This window comes from Uranotaenia lowii, chromosome 3 (assembly GCF_029784155.1).
Source record: "Uranotaenia lowii strain MFRU-FL chromosome 3, ASM2978415v1, whole genome shotgun sequence".
In the NCBI taxonomy this organism is placed as follows: domain Eukaryota; kingdom Metazoa; phylum Arthropoda; class Insecta; order Diptera; family Culicidae; genus Uranotaenia; species Uranotaenia lowii.
The window spans coordinates 290,310,809-290,331,492 of record NC_073693.1 but is presented as its reverse complement, the minus strand read 5'-3'; the positions used below and the strand labels follow the sequence as shown (position 1 = coordinate 290,331,492).

The 20,684-nt window shown below is 34.5% G+C and overlaps 2 protein-coding genes across 2 annotated transcripts in view; one reads left to right on the top strand and one right to left on the bottom strand.

Annotated features, from left to right (window-relative positions):
- Positions 1-20,684, bottom strand: part of LOC129753580 (transcription factor SPT20 homolog) — a 541,529-nt gene that overhangs the window by 465,687 nt on the left and 55,158 nt on the right. The gene's annotated exons all lie outside the window — the stretch shown is intronic.
- The window catches only part of LOC129753578 (uncharacterized), a 12,537-nt gene continuing 10,047 nt past the window's right edge, over positions 18,195-20,684 (top strand). The window contains exon 1 of the mRNA XM_055749408.1: positions 18,195-18,280. Within this exon, the coding sequence (XP_055605383.1) occupies positions 18,195-18,280 (86 nt within the window). The remainder of the gene's footprint in view (positions 18,281-20,684) is intronic.

Sequence of the window (20,684 nt, the reverse complement as noted above, 5' to 3'; positions counted from 1 at the left end):
GTCAAACCCTTTCACTTGACCGGTCGAAAGTTGAAATCGGAGCAAAACTAATTTTTCGCGGTACTAACACTAGTAGCTTGGACTAGCGAAGTCGCGACACTATTTTTCATCACGTAGAAGTCAAACCCTTCCACTAGAGGGGTCGAAAGTTGAAATCGGAGCTTAACTAATTTCTCGCGGTACTAACACTAGTAGCCTGTACTAGCGAACTCGCGACACTATTTTTCGTTACCTACAAGTCAAACCCTTTCACTTGACCGGTCGCAAGTTGAAATCGGAGCTTAACTAATTTCTCGCGGTACTAACACTAGTAGCTTGTACTAGCGCAGTCGCGACACTATTTTTCATCACGTAGAAGTCAAACCCTTCCACTAGAGGGGTCGAAAGTTGAAATCGGAGCTTAACTAATTTCTCGCGGTACTAACACTAGTAGCTTGTACTAGCGAAGTCGCGACACTATTTTTCGTCATCTACAAGTCAAACCCTTTCATTTGACCGGTCGAAAGTTGAAACCGGAGCTAAACTAATTTCTCGCGGTACTAACACTAGTAGCTTGTACTAGCGAAGTCACGACACTATTTTTCGTCACCTACAAGTCAAACCCTTTCACTAGAGGGGTCGCAAGCTGTAATCGAAACTAATATAATTTTTCGCGGTAATAACACTAGTAGCTTGTCTCAGGTCTAATGTCTCATGTCTCAGGTCTAATCTTTCATGGCTCTTGTCTCATACCTCAGGTCTCATGTCTTATGTCTCATGTCTCAGGTCTCAGGTCTCATATCTCATGTCTCATGCCTTTTGTCTCATGTCTCAGGTCTCAGGTCTTAGGTGTCATGTCTTAAGTCTCAAGTCTCATGTCTCAGGTCTCAGGTCTCGTGTTTTATGTCTTAGGATTCTAGTCTCAGGTCTCAGGTCTAATGTCCCATGTCTTTGGTCTCATTCTTCAAGTCTCAGGTTTCATGTCTCAGATCTCAGGTCCCTGGACTTAGGTCTCAGGTGTCATGTCTAAAGTCTCAGGTCTCATGTCTCTAGTCTATATTTCCAAGTCCAGGTCTCATGTCTCAAGTCTCAGGTCTCAGGTCTCAGGCCTCAGGTCTTAAGTGTCAGAACTCAGAACTTCAGAGCTGCAGAATTCGAATGGTCTTTTTTTACACGGTTTTCGGGAATTAGCACGGTTTTTTTTTACACGGTTTTCGGGAATTAACACGGTTTTTTTTACACGGTTTTTTTTTACGCGGTACGTATATCAGTGTAAAAAAAAACCTTACTGTATTTTATTAAAAGGGAAATATTCTAAAATAACTACTGCTGAATATCTCTTATTAGTTCTTGAGCATGTATTTCGAGTGGATGAAAACCTTATCAGGTAGAATAAGCTTGCCAGTTTTATTCGGGTTTGCCCGGATATTTGATAAAAAAATTTGGGAAAAGTCCGGCCCGGTTGCCCGGATTTTGTTCGGAATTTTTATCCTTGCGTTCTACATTCAACAAAAAACAACAATTGAGTTGCAAATTTTTTATATTTATGCGCTTAAAACAACAATTTATGAGCAATTATTTTTTTAAATAATCATGAAATATTTAATGGAAGCCAAAAACACGATCAAAAATCTGCTGATAAATTTTTACGATTTTTTTTCTAATTTTTTTATTGATTTTGTTGCCCAGATGTTGTCGGGATTTTTCGTCGATTTCAAAGATACCAACATGTGTCAAATCCTGTCAAATTTTTAATCCAGAATTCAAAATTTATATATGAGTGTGATTTGTCAATCATTGCACAGCTAAGCACGTGATTTTGATTTTTTTTGCTGAATTTAATTCATTTCATCCGAATTCATTCGATTTTTTTTGTCGATTGCACTCGATGGTCAACAAGATCCAAAAGTTCAAATGCTCGGTAAAAGTGAAATAAAATTTAATAAAAGCATTTAAAACAGCTTGTCTGTGCCCACTGGCCGCTTGTTGCAAAGGGAAATTTTATGTCATGCCCAATATGTTGTCCGGTTTCTCCAATGATTCCATCATTTGAAAACATTCTTAAGGCTCATCCACCATGTGGTCAAAGAGCCACACAACCACGCCCAAAGTTTCAAATCGTTCGACTGATTTATGCTCAAGATATACAATTTCGTATAAAAAATTATTTTTGAACTTTTTCATTGGTTTGAGTATCTTTTTCAAATTGAGTTAGTTTGATATGAATGTAACCTCTTTAGCATTTCATAAATCTTTAAGAAACATTCAGTTTACATTGAAATCTGTCCCAACAATTTTCCGGTTGATAAACTGTTTTGACCAAATTAAGTTTCACGAAGTCATGACTGTGTATTTTTCTGGATAATAACTCAACGGCAGATTTGAATTTCTGATAAAATTTCACGTAAGATAAGTAATATTTCTGGTCTTCCAATCTATGACTTCGAGATATTTAGGATTAAGGGTCGAAGTTTTTCTACTGTACAATATTTTGACAATGTTTTTTTTTAAACAAAATCAAGGGGTTCGTAGTTGACATGAAATACAATTCTTTAAGATTTGTCGTCTCGAAATTTGAGAAACAGGGGGTCTTTAGAACAATCTATAGATTCTTTGCATAATAATTTTAGTCAATTGCCGGGATGAAGGATTTTCAAATAAATTTGATAAAAAAGAGTCCTTTAAAGCCAAAGCAGTTTAAGTGACTTTGACTCTTTTCAGGCATTGCATGTTGCCCAACTTTCAATACATAAAATGTTTCTTGAGTTAAATAAACTTAAAACTCCAATATTAAGATTTGGCGGTAGAAAAAAAATTATTTATAGAATTATGAAGTGTCTTTTAATTGAAGTAGAATTGTAGAAAATGAACATTGAGTGCAAGAGATATGAAAATTCTGATTGTTAATTAGGATACAGAAATTACTAAAAAAGGTCGTTAAATGTAAACATCCACTCATAAGGCAAAAAAAAAGACAATCCGAGTTTTTTTTTCAGTTGCATGTCATAAATGATCCTGTTCAATTTCGTAAGGAAATTTGTATGGAAAAAGAATTTTATATTTAGATATATTTAGAAGTTTATCTTTAATTATTGATTTTGCCTATTTTTAAGATTTATTTTTTGCCAACATGAGAAGAAACAAAGTATTTTTTTATTCGATGCTTTCAAATTAGTATTCAAAAGGCTAAAGTTTATTTATTTATTTATTTATTTTATTTTTTTGTATGACATCAAATATCATTTCTGGGCGCAAGTTCGGTTTGGTTTTTGTTCACATGAAATGTATTGCAAGAATTAAGAAATGTATTAAAACCCAAAATTAAGTTTTTGTTGCTTACCCTACATCTCTGGTGACTTTTGAACAAAAATTTTGATTTCCCGAACAAACCTCCATACAAAACCAAAAAACGTTGTGCTAATTTATTTTTGGCAGTAAAAAACCAAACAAATATATTGAACGTTTAAAAATTTATAAATTTGAAATTTTCTAATAATTTTGCAGCGGACTTATTTTCTCTGGTTTTGTATGAATCGTTTTTTTTTTTTTCATAATCATGCTGTTAAAATTGTCTAACACACGTTTCGTGAAGAAACCCAGAACGAAAAATGTTTTGTTCTGACGTAAAACCTTATTTGCCGTAGAAGGAATCTTAAGATTTTCTTTAACAATTAGCAAAAAAAATCCGTGCGAAAAGAACAAGAAAAATTAAATCTGTCGTCAGATGCATATTTTTCAGTAGAAAATATCGTATAAAGCTTTATTTCATCAGTGAACATCAAAAAATTGAAAAACAGCTATAATATTGACAATTTTAGTCATTCTGTGAAACGATAGGTCAGGAGACAACGATTTGCATATCACCTTATATCTGAAACAAATTTAATGATATATTTATAGAACTTTTTCTATAGCTACGTTACGAAATTTTCAAATCTAGCTTAGCTTAGCTTAGCTTGATTAACTACTCACATCCACCTTTAATCATTGAACCTGAAATGCTTCATTCATATTTACGTTACGAAATTTTCAAATCTGTAAATTAAGTACAAATAGGTTGAATAACAAAATAGATATGAATAGGAATAGGAATACAAAGTGTCGGTATGTTTGGTGTTAATTCATTCCATTTCGCAGAACTTTAGCTGTTAAGTATTTTAATGAATCCACCTCATTATGTTCATTGATATTCGATAAAAAAAAATACTAAAAAAGAAACCTTGGGACTTGTTTTATCAGCACCAATATCAGCACGAAATGTTTTCTCTGCTCCTTCTTTTCCCTGCTCAAACGAAGCATATTTATTTGCCCAGCACTTCAAATGGCCATTCTATTTTTACCCAACTTCTCGTTAAAGGTTCGATTGACCGACCGGCGACATGTCTCTCGCCCAACCAAGGCTCAGGTTCGGCGATGGAAATTCCTGGATTGCACCAGCTGCGAAGAGCAGCAACGCCGATTTAGAAGACGATAGTTATTTTTAGCGGGCAATTACCATGTGGACACGCTAGAATCGCCCGATTTTGTCGTTTTTTGCTCCAAAATAACATCGGCTCAGACGGTGTGTAAAGTGAAAATAAACTAAGGAAAAAGTACGGAAAATAGGGAAAAAAAAATGGCAAGACAGCAAACAAACTGTTTCTGCTGTTGCTAGTAGCAAGGAACCAGAAGTGAAAATTGGAATATAAAAAAAAGGAAAACATCAGGCAAAACTGATGCTGATGACGACGACAGCTCGAGTCACTAAACTGCCAACTAGCTTGTCGGAATTTAGTAAACGACAGGCCCCCACCATAAACACTACTCCCCGGTTCTTCGAACTGTCAATGAATTTTTCTAGTGCCGGTAAAGCCAGTTTCCGGATCAGCGCACCCGATCAAGATTATGTGGATAGGTATTAATTGAAATATCACTTCTGAAGCTTCCGTCTTGTAAATCTGTGCTTTAATTAATTGAAATCGCTGAAAGATTATCCGGAGGAAATTTGCAAACAGCTGATAGCTTCATTTTGCTATGGCTGTGGGAACAAAATATTTCTAAGGAAAGAAATGATAAAATGATTTCTAAGCCATTTTAAGGAAACAAAATCGAATCATGCAGTTTTCTGTATTTTTAAATATGATTGATAAAACTGATAAACGTGTGTACATAAATGACACAAAAAAAAACAAAAATAACAAAAATGACAAAAATGACAAAAATGACAAAAATGACAAAAATGACAAAAATGACAAAAATGACAAAAATGACAAAAATGACAAAAATGACAAAAATGACAAAAATGACAAAAATGACAAAAATGACAAAAATGACAAAAATGACAAAAATGACAAAAATGACAAAAATGACAAAAATGACAAAAATGACAAAAATGACAAAAATGACAAAAATGACAAAAATGACAAAAATGACAAAAATGACAAAAATGACAAAAATGACAAAAATGACAAAAATGACAAAAATGACAAAAATGACAAAAATGACAAAAATGACAAAAATGACAAAAATGACAAAAATGACAAAAATGACAAAATGACAAAATGACAAAAATGACAAAAATAACAAAAATGACAAAAATGACAAAAATGACAAAAATTACAAAAATTACAAAAATTACAAAAATTACAAAAATTACAAAAATTACAAAAATTACAAAAATTACAAAAATTACAAAAATTACAAAAATTACAAAAATTACAAAAATTACAAAAATTACAAAAATTACAAAAATTACAAAAATTATAAAAATTACAAAATTTACAAAAATGACCAAAATTACAAAAATTACAAAAATTACAAAAATTACAAAAATTACAAAAATTACAAAAATTACAAAAATTACAAAAATGACAAAAATGAAAAAAATGAAAAAAATGACAAAAATGACAAATATTACAAAAATTACAAAAATTACAAAAATTACAAAAATTACAAAAATTACAAAAATTACAAAAATTACAAAAATTACAAAAATTACAAAAATTACAAAAATTACAAAAATTACAAAAATTACAAAAATTACAAAAATTACAAAAATTACAAAAATTACAAAAATTACAAAAATTACAAAAATTACAAAAATTACAAAAATTAAAAAATTACAAAAATTACAAAAATTACAAAAATTACAAAAATTACAAAAATTACAAAAATTACAAAAATTACAAAAATTACAAAAATTACAAAAATTACAAAAATTACAAAAATTACAAAAATTACAAAAATTACAAAAATTACAAAAATTACAAAAATTACAAAAATTACAAAAATTACAAAAATTACAAAAATTACAAAAATTACAAAAATTACAAAAATTACAAAAATTACAAAAATTACAAAAATTACAAAAATTACAAAAATTACAAAAATTACAAAAATTACAAAAATTACAAAAATTACAAAAATTACAAAAATTACAAAAATTACAAAAATTACAAAAATTACAAAAATTACAAAAATTACAAAAATTACAAAAATTACAAAAATTACAAAAATGACAAAAATTACAAAAAATACAAAAATTACAAAAATTACAAAAATTACAAAAATTACAAAAATTACAAAAAATACAAAAATTACAAAAAATACAAAAATTACAAAAATTTCAAAAATTACAAAAAATTCAAAAATTACAAAAATTACAAAAATTACAAAAATTATAAAAATTACAACAATTACATATTAAAAAAATAACGAAAATTACAAAAATTTATAAAAAAAAATTTCAAAAATTACAAAAAATACATAAATTTTAAGTTTAAGTTTAAAAAGTAACAAAAATTAAAAAAAAAATGCAATAAGTCAAAACAATGGAATATTTTTGAAAATTCCAAAAAATTGAGAAATTTATAAATTTATAAAAGTTACAAGATATTAATACTATATAAAAAACATTGATGATAAATTAATATTAAAGGATCAATACAACTGTTACTCATAAAAAAAAATATGTAGAAAAATACGTAAATTCGTGGAAATTAGGAGCGCTTACTTTGTCCCGTGTGCTCGTTATGCCCTTATCTCCCCTATGCTGTCTTTGAGAGATAAAACAGTTTTCCGTAACTTTAATGTGATATTTGATTGTATAATCAGCCTGTCTTCATGATTGACAGTATACAGTGTACAGTATTGTATAATCAACCTGTCTTCATGATTGACAGTATACAGTATACAGTACTCCAGTGTCAATATCAGGTCCATCTTTATGTATCTAAAATCATCTTATCGTCATTTGAAATTCCAAAATATTTGGTTAACTTTTATAAATTCACATTGATTACTTTCTATAAATCGAAACGGCACCCTAAGCTTGAAAAAAAACCGTCTCTCAACAAACAGCCTGCATCGACCTTCGTGGAATAACATAAAATAAACAATATCCAAGATGCTCAGAAACAGCAGTGCTCAACCAAAAATTTTCGTTAGATAGGCGTTGGCATCAGATAGCGAAAATCGACTTATATCCGGTGATTCATTTCACCTAATACCCCTTATTGTGGATGTTTAATTAGATTTTCAGTAATATATAGCTTTGAAAAGAAAAGCGAAAGCCGCCATCTTGGATTTCAAAATGGCGTCAGAAAGCAAAAATCAACTTCTTCTATTTCAATTAACTTATACCCATGTTTTTGAGGTTTCATGTGATATTCAATGATTTATAGCATTTTGAAGGTAGTCGAAAGCCGCCATCTTGGATTTCAAGATGGCTTCAGATAGCGAAATTCGACTTCTTCTAGCTATTCCTTCCACTCAACACCCATATTGTGGGAATTTCATGTGATTTCAAGTGATTAAAAACATTTTAATGTTCAGCGGAAGCCGTCATCTTTGATTTCAAGATGGCATCGGAAAGGAAAAATTCGACTTCTTCTAGTTTAGCCCTTTCACTCAATACCCAAATAGTGACGGTTGAAGCGATTTTAAGTCATTTACAGCATTTAAAGTTAAGCGATAGCCGCCATCTTGGATTTCAAGATGACATCTGTCAGCGAAATTCGACTTCTACTCGTTTAGCCCTTGCGCCCAATACCAATATTTTTGGGGATTCCTGCGATTTTCAGAAATTTACAACATTTTAAAGTTCAGCTAAAGCAGCCATCTTGGATGATAAGATGGCGTCAGATAACGAAATTCGACTTCTACTCGTTGATCTCTTTGAACTTATACCCATAATGTGAGGGTTGCGATTTTAAGTCATTTACAGTATTTTCAAGTTGAGTGGTAGCCGCTATCTTGGAATTAAACATGGCGATAGACAGCGAAATTCGACTTCTACTCGTTTAGCCCTTCCACGCGATTGTGAAGGTTTCATGAAATTTTCAGTAATATACAGCTTTGAAAATAAAAGTGGAAGCCGCCATCTTGGATTAAAAATAGCGTCAAACAACAAATTTTTTCCCCTACTATTTGAGCCCTTTCGCTCAATACTCATATTGTGGAGATATTCAAACCACTTCCGGTTATTTAAAGTTTTCAAAGATTTTTTTTCTTTAACTCAAAACCAACACACATAACTTATCGAAAATGTGTAAAAATTGGAATTCCTATTCAAATATGTGTATTCTAACCTGAACATGTCCTGTATTTAATCTTGACCGAGAACAGTTACTAAGTTTAATGGCGGTTTAAAAATCAAGCACTGAGTGCTATTATAAAACTTGCAAAAGAAAGCTTGGAGCAAACTTCTAATCTGGTGTTTTATTGTAGTTTAAACAGAGCATTCATAACACTTTCAAAACAACTAAAACAGTATGTTTAATAAAAGCTTTTTTGGCTTTTTCAAAAAAAAAATTAAAAGAAATGGTCGAATCTAGATTATAAGCGTTTAGCATGACTATAATAAACCGTCATAAAACGAGCTGCACAAAAAAATGCCATTATATTAACATAATAGAACTTCCTAATGCTAGTTCGCTTAATTTGTGTTACTTGAGTTGGCAAAGATACGAAACTGGTAAGAATAGATGGGAAGACAAGCGATGGATGAGTTCGAATCTCATCTCTCATCAGCCCATATTTTTCTTCTAATGTTCATAAGAACTTTTTTGTTGATTTTTGAAGATGTTTTTTTTTCAATTTTGCCAATGGTTGATATGATTTAATTATGATTGTATAGACTTTTCTAAATAATTTGAAATATTTCAACATCATCTATGTACTCGAGGATTATGACTCATCAAGAAAGAAAGAAAAATAGATATTCAAATATCTCATCTGGGAGTAATTTAGTTTTTCCCCGATTATCTGATTCATTCTTTGGAAACCCCTTGTTTTAGATTCTTTCAAGGATGAAGATTTTCTTTGTTTTGGATACATCATTCTTATTTCTCTATGTCGATAGCTTCATAGTAAAGTAATATTTAGGCTAAACCAAGCATTTTTCATCAAATTTTTTTAACAATAACAACGTTTCTGAATAACATTAAAAAATCATTGGAAAATTCACACTTTCATTTTGCTCAAAAATAAAACAGACATTATGAACTTTGAAAATCTTCAAATATGATTAAATCGTGTTTAAGGTTAGTTTCTACCTCGACGAAAAAAAGATTTATGAAATGAAAACAGAAACCTTTATTATTTATGTTCTGGTTCTATACAAAAACAAAATTACTTTTTTTATCTTTTTCTCGAAAACTCAATAGAAAGTAAAAATAATAAGATTGGGCCTTGGAAATTTATTTGTCGAAGACAATACAAAAAATACCAATGGCCATGCCTTGCATTTCCATTAATATTGATGGACGCCATTGTCTAAGGCTTTTACCATTAACCATGAGCATATTCTTGATAACTACCAACTAGCTTCTTCCACTGAACTAATTTCATCGACCTAAAGGGTAAAATCTTGTAGCACGTAAAATAACCATCATCGCCGTGACGTTCGAAGTCACCGTCTGGCGTAACTTTCGTTCGGCTTAATCCGGGAAAACGGGACAAAAGTGCAAGATAATGTTGTTTTATTGTTGTGCCATTAAAATTCGATGTCTCGCAAAGTTACGGGAAAAATCATCATCGAGCCGCCGCGCCGCCATCTACCCCAACCAAGCCAATTGATATGGCGGCCATCTGCTGATGTGGTGCATGTTTGTTCTTTCCGATCCTTCCTCTTCTTGGTTTTGAAGTAAAACATATCGAAGCAAGTCAAGCTTTTATGGTGATGGATTATGACAGCGTCGTGTCGTCTGCTTCCTCCTTTTCTTCCATCATCCCGTTGATGTTCCGAATTGATGTCACTTCTTTGAGTAACGAGCACGGTGGGAATTCTCAACTGAACCCTTTCAATGTCGAATTGTTTTTTATGGAAATTGCACCATCAAATTGATTGAATTTGAAGTTACTTTACGGGAGTAAGTAAAACGACAAATATGACGTTCTCATGAAGATCCTCAAAAAAATATCATCAAACCCACCGTGCAGTGTAATCAAACCGATCGACATGGTATGGTGGTCGCCAGTAAGGTTTTTGCGAACGAACTTTCAAGTACCATTTGTAGAAACTAGTTAGGACCTTCCTGTGATCTAGGGAAGAACAGCTGATGATGGTTGAACCGAAGACTTGAGAGAAAAACTATCTCTGCCTCTACTAACGAACGAAACAGGAAGCGCATCGTGGGTGATTGATGGACCTGCCTGACTTTGTCAACCCTCGAGCCTGGTCCTTACATGGGAGTCTTTCAATTTTAGATCATGATATATTAGCTGTAATGGTGGTGGATTTTTCCTGTTCTTGAAAGAGACGATTTAGCTTAAAGTCAAAAGTTGTCTACAAAAGCTGAAATTTAGAATTTGGAACTTACAACATCACTGACTTAATTCGTTATTGAGTGAAATAGAACCAGTAAACGACCAGTTGAAAAAAAACTCTCTCTTATGACATCTAGCGTGCCGATTTGACAATTATTGCTTGAAACTTATATTACCAATTTATACCGCCGGGGGTCAAATGACCCCTAGCACTTTTTCAGCAGAAACTCTCTTGTTTCTCAACCGATTTTAACAAAATTTATAATTTTAGAAAGCTTGTAACGTGACTCAAATATAATTTAACAATATTCAACTACAATCATTTATTTCAAAGTCGAAGAAATATTTCTTTAAACAACATGGTTCCGGAAAAAGGCTGTAAGTGCTCGAACAAAAATCACTTAGTGGCTGAGAAAGCTGAAGTTAGAATCTATATGTTGCACATATCGAAATATTTTTTTAATTCCTCTAGATCATGGCCGGAAAAAGTGTAAAAAGTGAATAAATTAATCGCCAAAGCAAGTCACAGATGAAAATTTTTAAAAAGGGAATTAGAAAGTTTTCGTGATTTGGCATTTTTTGTAGTCGGTGACTAGAGTGTTCATTCCTGGGAATTCCATGTTCGGAATTCCCGAGAATTTCCGGGAAATGGACACTCCAGCCGGTGACGCTCTGCGACGAACGTGTTCAAAGATCTTCGTCAAGCCTTTGTTACAAGTTCGCCCGGCTAACTCAGTAGAGCATGAGACTCTTAATCTCAGGGTCGTGGGTTCGGACCCCACGTTGCGCGCCAATGTTACAAGTTCGCCACTATCGCTTTTTGTCAGAATAATCACGCGATTGATGATCTTAAAGGAATCGAAAAGATGACAATCGATGGCTTTGTCAGCTTAAACTCAAGTGTGCTCAACCATAAGCTCATAATAATAAAATGGCACGTAGCAAATTTCATGGTATGATGCTCAAGGCATCTTCTAATTTAAAGTAGCATTAGAGCGAAAATTGCATTATTCTAACATAAACTGTATTGACTTTATGTATAAATTCTACTTATAACTAAGCACCTGTCTTCCTTAGTACCGCTGACAACAAATCCGCTCTCACAGCTTGAAGTCGACGGGGCCCCGGTCTCGAACACTGGTCCAAACGGCAACATGCAGTCCGCTCACTTGTGGAAATCAATGTAGGATGCGTGCATATCCTATGCTCACGCTCACACTAGCACGGCTTCTTTCCACTCAACTCTCACACGGCTACTTCACTTCTTTCGCTCCTGTTTTCCTTCATGCACACGTGCTCGACTTCGATACATGCGGTCCATGCGTTCAAGCGTAAGTCTGAGCAAAATGTTTCATGATGATGACCTCCGATTGATGATGATAGTATCGTATCTCTCCGATCATGCTCTGTTCACAATCCTCTAGTAATGCAAGCACATGCTAAGTTGCTCTCTGGAGATATGTAAACACTTGCGTCGCAGCGCACGAGAGAGTAGGGGGTTTGCACAGTTGATAATATCCAACGTAATCTAGGTGAAGTCGTTGCCGCCCTTTAGGCGTTTCCTACGGGAGTCAAGGCCGATTCAAGAAAAAGGCCCTAAGATAATTTTGTTAGTATCAAGCCTGGGGATTATAGTAAGTGAACGATTAATGTCCTACCTCTGTCGAGGACCTTTTTCGAACTATTCGAACCGCTCAGTTTCCGTGCTTGATGACGCTTCTCTCGATCACAATGTTCACCTGTGTTTGATAGAGTCCTTGTTATGCAATGCAATAATGCCATAGCTATCTCAAATCAATGTTACCTAGTTGGCGAGCATAGTACTTTGAAATATACAAGGTAGGCTATTCCGCTCTCTTTCAACGTATTGGTAAGAGGTCCCGAAAAATAGTTATGGAAAAAACTGCCAAATGTATGGAATTTATTAGAAAATCACATTTTTCTCAAAATTGACAAGCATGAAAATTATGAGAAAAGTATGCACTAATGCATTTTAATGCAACGAACAATATTTGACTTTTTAACACCGCCAAAAATTAATATGGAAAGGGCTTTTTATCGATTAAAAAATGAAAGTTGGTGGTATTTTTGCATTGTGTGACCTTTTTCTTGTGCGATTTGAATAAAAAAAGAAACAAATTGACTTTAAATCACAGAAATATGAAGTATTTTAGATAATCTATCACATTTTTAACACAGACTGAAGAAAATACCACATTGCTTGCTTTCAAAAAAGAGAGACTGCGATGAAATTTTTTTTGAATGCTCATTATTTATGGTTCAGATTCAAAAATCCAATGCAAAAATAGTTTCCGATGATCCTGAAGAATCAATCTTTGATATGAAACCCTTTTCAAAAGAATCGAATGGCTATCGACGCAGAAATTATTAATTTTGATTGCCATTCTATATAAAACTGCCAAATTTTCATAACTATTTTTGTTGGTATGCAAGCATGCTTTGTACATATACGTGCTTATACGCATATACGTGTACATACGCATGCTTTGTACATGAGGTTAAGCGCAATGGCCTACCTGTTATTTTCCATTTACTATGGTTGGCGAGGAGGAGGGCCTTCTGTAGATGCTTCGTGAGAGCGTAGTCTTCCCAGGTGGGCGACGATGATTTACCCTGCATGTTTACCGAATTGATTAACTCACTGGGAAGGTTAGAGAAAGATTGGATTTTACCTGTAAGGTAGTCGCTTCTAGCTGGAATATTCTCTCTAACGAGCTCGAGCGATGTTTTTGTTTTTCAATTTTGCCGCCAGGCGACGTTTGTTCGACTTGGAACCCGTGCCTCGGTGTTGCAGACTTTCCTGGTGGATTTTAATGTTCGACTGAACTGCCGTCCTAGCCGCTACGTGATCTTGGTTGTGCAGTCTCTTCAGGCTTCCGGATGCTGAAGAGATTATTGAATGAGGTTAGTTCTCACATAATGCCTCCTAATAGCTGGAGGTTACCTGTTGTTGGTGTACTTCACTTGGATTAAAGAATTTTCGCTCTGTCGGCTTTATATGTTTCGTAATTGGAGTCGCTCGGTGTGTGGTTTCTTCCTACATCAGCCTAAGAGCCATCGGAGAATGATTGTCTCCGCTTTGTCCCTAAAACACCCTACAACGTGAAACCTTTCTTTTAGGCATAGTGCGTCGCGTTATTTCATACAATTTGCGTTACTTAGAGTCGTGCGATTGCTGGGATCTCTTCGAGCGGAATTTTGTTCACCAAACAATCTAGCACAGGTTTCAACCACTGTAAATTAGCGGCACTTGATCGGCATGAGTCACACTTTTGGCGGAAATTATCTTGATGGATTAAGTGACAGTTGATGTAGCGCGTGAGTGGTGGTTGATCTTGACGGTACGGTGGTATTCCAATATTTTGATCATACAGCAATGTTTCTTCAACTCGAACTTGTTGATATATTTAACTCAAAACCAACGTACTGTAACACCTTGAAGGTAGTAAGTCCTCTAAAATAATTAACAATCGTCAGACCTTAAATGGCGGCATCAAGAATTTAAAGTCGTCGTCACACATTGCTAGTCTACAGACCTTGAAGGTCATCGTCAGGTTTTAAAAGTATGTCGTCAGGCCTTACAGGTCGTCGTCAACCTTGAAGGTCGTCGTCAGTCTTTAAAGTTTTCCACAGTCCTCATAGGTCGTCGTCAGGCATTGAAAGACGCTGCCTAACTTTAGGGGACATCAGACCTCGAAGGTCATTGTTAACCAGACAACCAGAAGTCGTGTTTTATTTTACAGATTATATCGCATAGAATGTTATATGAACTCATTTTCGTATATCTGCACCAACAATGTGCGGCCCATGCATATTCTTTATTGTATTCAAATACATCGCATGATTTTATTACGACAAAACAATCCAAATCATGAATATGTGTGCTAATGTACCTAAATGGCCTCCAAAATGATACGTATATACTGGTTTTGCTGCATTATATACGATATGTTTACACGTATATTTACACGTATATTTGTGTTGCAAATTCGAAATACCCACCAAATGGTTGTCTGGGTAGGTCTTGAAGGTCGTCGTCAATCTTGAAGATCGTCAAACCTCGAAGGTCATTTTCAGACTTTGATGGTCGTCAACAAGCGTTCAGAGTTGTAATTAAAAGGGACATCATCAAGTCTATGAAGCCACAATCTGACCTCGGCAGTCATCAGGCATTGAATTTTGTAGTCAGGACTCGAAAGTTATAATCAAGTCCATCGGTTGTGAAGCACGATATGCTTCGTAGGACGTCGGTGGATCACGAAAGACATCTTCAGGCCTTGTAGGTAACCGTAAAACCCAAAAAGTCAAACTTTGAATGTCGAGTTTTGCTGGCATTTAATGTTTTCTATTGGGCCTTGAAGGTTGCCTGCCATGAAGATCATAGGGCCTTAAAGGGAGTCCTCAGCCCTTGAAGGTTGCAAGGCCTTTAGGACAGTGGTCATACGGCTTTATTTATGAGAAGTTGTGGCTATTTAACGTCAATTCCAAATATTGTATATTTCTGTTAAGTTTATACCTACTTTAATCTGTGCTTAGCCAGCCAATAAAGCATATCATGTGGAAAATCTGATACAAAATATTAAGTATGAATACCAAATCGAAATCCAATCCACCGAAACCAAATCAAATCGACCATTACGAACTTTGACGAGAAGCAATTTTTTTGTATTAAATTTAAATAACCAGTATGACTATCAAATTCAAGTTTTAAAATAAACATTAAGACAAAAGAAATAAAAATTTGTTCAATCAGAAATAAGAAATGCAGAATATTTTTTTCAAATTGAAAAAAGTCTCATATGGAACTTTTCTGAGATTCTCTTCATAGTCTTTTGAGATTCGTTTGAGACTCTTTTGAGACCCTATCAAAATTATTTTGAGATTGATTCGAAACTCTTTGTAGACTGTTCTATGAACCATCAAAAAAGTTCTTTTCAAAGCCATTAGACGCTCTTTCAGGACTCCTGAGACTCTTTTGAACTTTTTTTCAAACTCACTGAGGGCTTTTTCAGGTCTCGTGAGATTGGTCTGAGATTGTTTTTAAATTGACTTTAAACTATTTGAGGACTTGTTGAGATTCTCTGAGGGAATCTCTCTGGAGCTCTTTTTGAGACTCTTTTGAGTTTCTTTTGACTTTAATTGGCACTTTTGAGCTTGTTATAAAGCTATTTTCAAACTCTTTAGAGACTTTAAAGGACAATTTAGAGACTCTCTTAAAATTTTCAAAGATTTTTTCGAGATTTTTCTGACTGTTTTGAGGTTTTTTTAAAACTCTTCTGAGACTCTTTTAGGACTTTTGAGACAATTTAAGATATTTTGGAGACACTTTAACAAGTGATTTTGAGACTCCTGTAGGATTTTTTGAGTCTTTTAGGAATTTTTTAAGACTCTGTTTGGACTTGCCCAGATAGAAGCTCATTTGAGCCCATTTTTGGAGATTTGGAGTGGGGCTCTATCGATACTCTACTGAAATTTCAAAGACATTTATAGCAATCTAAATGTGAAGAACTTAAGAATCAAAAACAAAAGTTGAGAATTTAAGTTCATTGGCAAAAAAAGGTATGTACAAATAGTTTTTGGTTTTTTCTATATCAGTTTCCTATTTACTAATTTTACGAAGGAAAGCTTACGTCCATATAAGTTATCTCAAACAAATCACATAACAGTATTTTAATAGATATATATTTTATTAAAGGAATTCATCATCATTTTTTGTTTGATAATATGATTAACTTAATATTTTGGTTTCAGAGTCAAAATCACAAATTTCACAAAACATTTCAGAGTTTTATAAATTGAAGATTCTATTTTTTTAACAACCATGTGGAAGACCACAGTGAGGTCTGTATTATAATTATATTGAAATTTAAAAAATAATAATTTGTTTGAACATGCTCACCAATTTCTTCAAATTCTCATTTTAAACTGAATGGGGGCAAAAAACGGAAAGAAAAGGCTATTGTGTTTTTAAAGCATGCAGATTTTTTATTTTGAAGCTTCCGTTTGAAAAGCGGAATAAAATTTGACAGTTTTGCAGAAAAAAAATTAAAGAGTTCTCTTTTGAATCAACCCTTGGTCAACGTATGGAAACCTTGTGTTTTTTTTGGATATTTCATCGAAATTGGGAATAGAAAAATTTAAAAGTTTTAGAATGTAACTAAAAAATGTGGCTCTTTCAAATTTCAAAATTTTAAAAAATTGTAATTTTCAGCTCTTCTGGCTCAAAAGGTTGTCGACTACGAACTACGAACGACGTACGTTCGTACTTGTACGAACTTGTACACACTTGTTGATGGTTGTCAGGTCTTGAAGTTCGACACACCTTAAGGATCATTGTCAAATAAGTTGCCATCTATTTAGGGTCAACGTTTTGAAATCGGTGACAAATTTTGATAATTTATAGCTTAAACGCGTAAAAAGAGGATAGAGATTCGAAATTTCATCATCTACAATATCGTTATCGTAACACTCACGGAATTGTTTAAAAATTTAGTAAGATTTATATTTTGTTTTGAAGCTTTCACTCTTGTTTATTCTTTGAACTGTTGTTTCTTGTATCAAGATGAGTTAATTGATTAAACAAATTATTTTCTACTAACAATTTGGAGACACAAAAAAATAATAGTATTCTTCAAATTTTTTTTTCAGGTAAATATCCGATATGCTCCATGATCTGCATCTGAATAACTGAGTAAGTAATAAATTTATGCCTCCTTTTGGTAATTTGGAATTCTGATAAAAAAAAAATAAAATTTCCGTAAGGCAAATGCTTTTCAATAAGTAAGTTGAAAGTAAAATAAGTAGGTAAGTAAGTGAGTAAGTAAGTAAGTAAGTAAGTAAGTAAGTTAGTAAATAACACATCAATCACTATTAGTAACTTTTGAATCCCGTTTCGAGTACATTTGTGTACTTTTGTGCCCTTTTTGTGACTCACGTCATTTACAACGTACAAATAATTATATTTTGCCATTTTCAAGTTCAATAATGGGTACAAAAATTCAATCATGGAAATTGACCAAACAAAGTCACCTACAACTCACAAAAAATAACTTTTGCAACTTTCAGGTTCATAAATGAGTAAAAAGAATTCACTCAAGGGATTGGACAGCGTTCTTTTCTTTAGCCAATATGTAAATTTCTTTTTAATCAATGGAAATTTCTTTTAAATCTATGTTTAAACCACATGCCCGCAATTTTTGTTCTAATTTTCTAGTAATTGGTTGAATTTCAACAATTCGATTTTGAAAAGAACAACATTAATGTAACCTTCCAAGAAAAGCGTGATTTTTAACACTTCTTCGCACCGACAGCTAACCGCGTTTTTCCATCATCATCGCTTACGACTTAGATATGAGACTCGACGAATGCTTCATTTGAGAGTATTTATACTAGATGCACTCGATGATGGAAATTTACGGCCAACTGCTAAGCGAAGGATTGCCGCCATTATGGTCGGCATTTCACCTCAGCTGTTTCGTAAAAGTCAAGTCATCTCCACCGATGACGCTTCTCAGCTGATGATAGGACGCCAAACGTTAGTGTATTGCGTTCGTTTGGGTTGAAATTTACGATAATGGTCGTAATATTCATTGCCGGTTATGATTAATTGAACCGAAATGGGAAGGTGCGGTGGTACTTGGGAGTCGAATTTTATGCTTTTAGTTCTCTGCTCCGCATACATATAAATAGTCCATCTTTTTCTTCTTTTATCAACCAACCGCGGAGACTGACTGGAGGCGAATCTATTTTATTTTTGTACGAAATACGCCCAACCCTACGAAAGATGTTCCCGGAGCAAAATGGCCCGCAACGGCAGCAGCCAAAAAAAAAACCCCCAGAAATGAATGACGAGCTGGGTTGTTCGGGAAGTTTTATGGACATGTCGATTGCTGTCGCCAAACAGCTAAAGGCGGTTGTAAAAGTTGTGAAGTTGAATGTATTTTATTGTACGGATTTGGTGCGCCAGCCTTCCCATTCTCCTCATAACTGTCACTCGGGACAAGTGTCATTCGGTAATAACACGGTGGAAAACAACTCATTCGGATGCTAGTTTAGATAGGAAAATTAGAAACATCAGTTGAAGAGTGACATAATTGAGAAGAGGGAAATTATTTTGAAATAGCTTTATTTTGATAGTGCTATTCACACAAAGTTCTGAAAATTTTAGCAATCGGAATAAATCAGAATTTTCGGAATTTCGACTTTACAACAAAATTTAATATTTACTTTGGAATGTCAACTGTTGAAATTTTCTCTTTATCTATATGAATAAAAATGAATGTTTTCTATTTGTCTGTTCCCGATAGACTCGAAAACTACTGAACCGATCAGTGTGAAATATTTGTTTATTTGTGTAAAAACATCAACGGATCACCTGTTGATCCTAATGATAGCTTAATAAAATAATGAGTTACAAACAAGTTAAAAACTACCTTAGTCTACACAGTCCTCGATACCTTTAAAATTTTTCTTCGGAACGTGGCTCTTGAAACGTCGAAATCGAAGTACTCGGCGAAGCGGTTAAAAGTTCTAAAAATTCCTATAAAAGCGCTGTTGGCTCCATAGTTGTTCAGCCGGATTGGAACATAGAGCTGCAGATTTTGGTTCCTTGATCCTCGGGGTCGCACACTGAGGGGAATAGCTTCCAGCAACACGGGAGAGTCAATTCTCGACGCGAGAAGATCAGCTACGACTAAAACACGTGCAGCGTTTCGGCGGACATGAAGTGTGTCCAAATCAATAAGGCGGCAACGGCTTTCGTAACTGGGTAAACGAAACGGATCTAGCCAGTTCAAGTGTCTCAGGGCATACCGCATGAAGCGCCGCTGGATAGCCTCAATTCGTTCGGCTCCATTCTGGTAAAATAGGCACCAAACTGCTGATGCATATTCGAGAGTTGAACGAACGTTGCTGCAATACAAGCTTTTTAGGCAGTACACATCTTTGAACTCCTTGGTTACGCGAAATAAGAAGCCTAGACTTCTAGATGCTTTATCAACGATGTAATTCGTATGAGTCTTAAACTCCAGCCGATGGTCTAGGATCACGCCCAGATCGTTGATGTGGTTCACCCGGGCGATGGTTTCGTTACCAAGAGTGTACTCCGCGTGTAAAGAGTTCCGCTTGCGAGAAAATGAAATGACAGCACATTTACTCCGGTTCAGAGGCAGGCAGTTGGTGTCACACCAACGAGCGAAGGTATTGAACTGCCTTTGCAAGAAATCGATGTCCTCTTGGCTATTGATGGTGTGGAAAAGTTTGAGGTCGTCAGCATACGCAAGTTTAGGTCCATCAAGGACAGTGAGTACATCGTTAAAATAGATGACAAAAATTATCGTCCCAAGTGGCTTCCCTGAGGCACGCCTGAACAAGCGGAGAATTGTCTTGAGAAAAAATTTCCTGTTTGAACTGATAATTTTCGTCCCGTTAAGTAGCTTCGAAACCAGTCCAGTAGAGTTCCACAGAATCCTAAGCGTTCGAGTTTAACAATTGCAATATCGTGATTTACTTTATCGAAGGCAGCAGACAAATCAGGATAGATGGCGTCAGTTTGAGACTTCATGGCAAAGCTATCTTGCACGAACGATGTGAAAGTCAGCAAATTTGTAGTCGTGGATCGTTTTGGCAAAAATCCGTGTTGATCGTTGGAAAAGTATTGCTTCGTGGACGAAAAAATTGGATCCAGAACAACCAATTCGAACAGTTTTGCTATCGAACAGAGAGCTGAAATTCCGCGGTAGTTGTTTATATCTTTCTTATCTCCTTTTTTGTGAACAGGGAACATGAAGGCTTCTTTCCAAAGCGAGGGAAAGATTGCGAAGTCCAGCGAAGCTCGAAAAATGTGCCTAATGGGAGTCAGTAGGTGTGACATGAAACGTTTCAAGAAATGGCTGGTATCCCGTCCGGACCCGTAGAAGATGAATTTTAAGCTTCGCTGT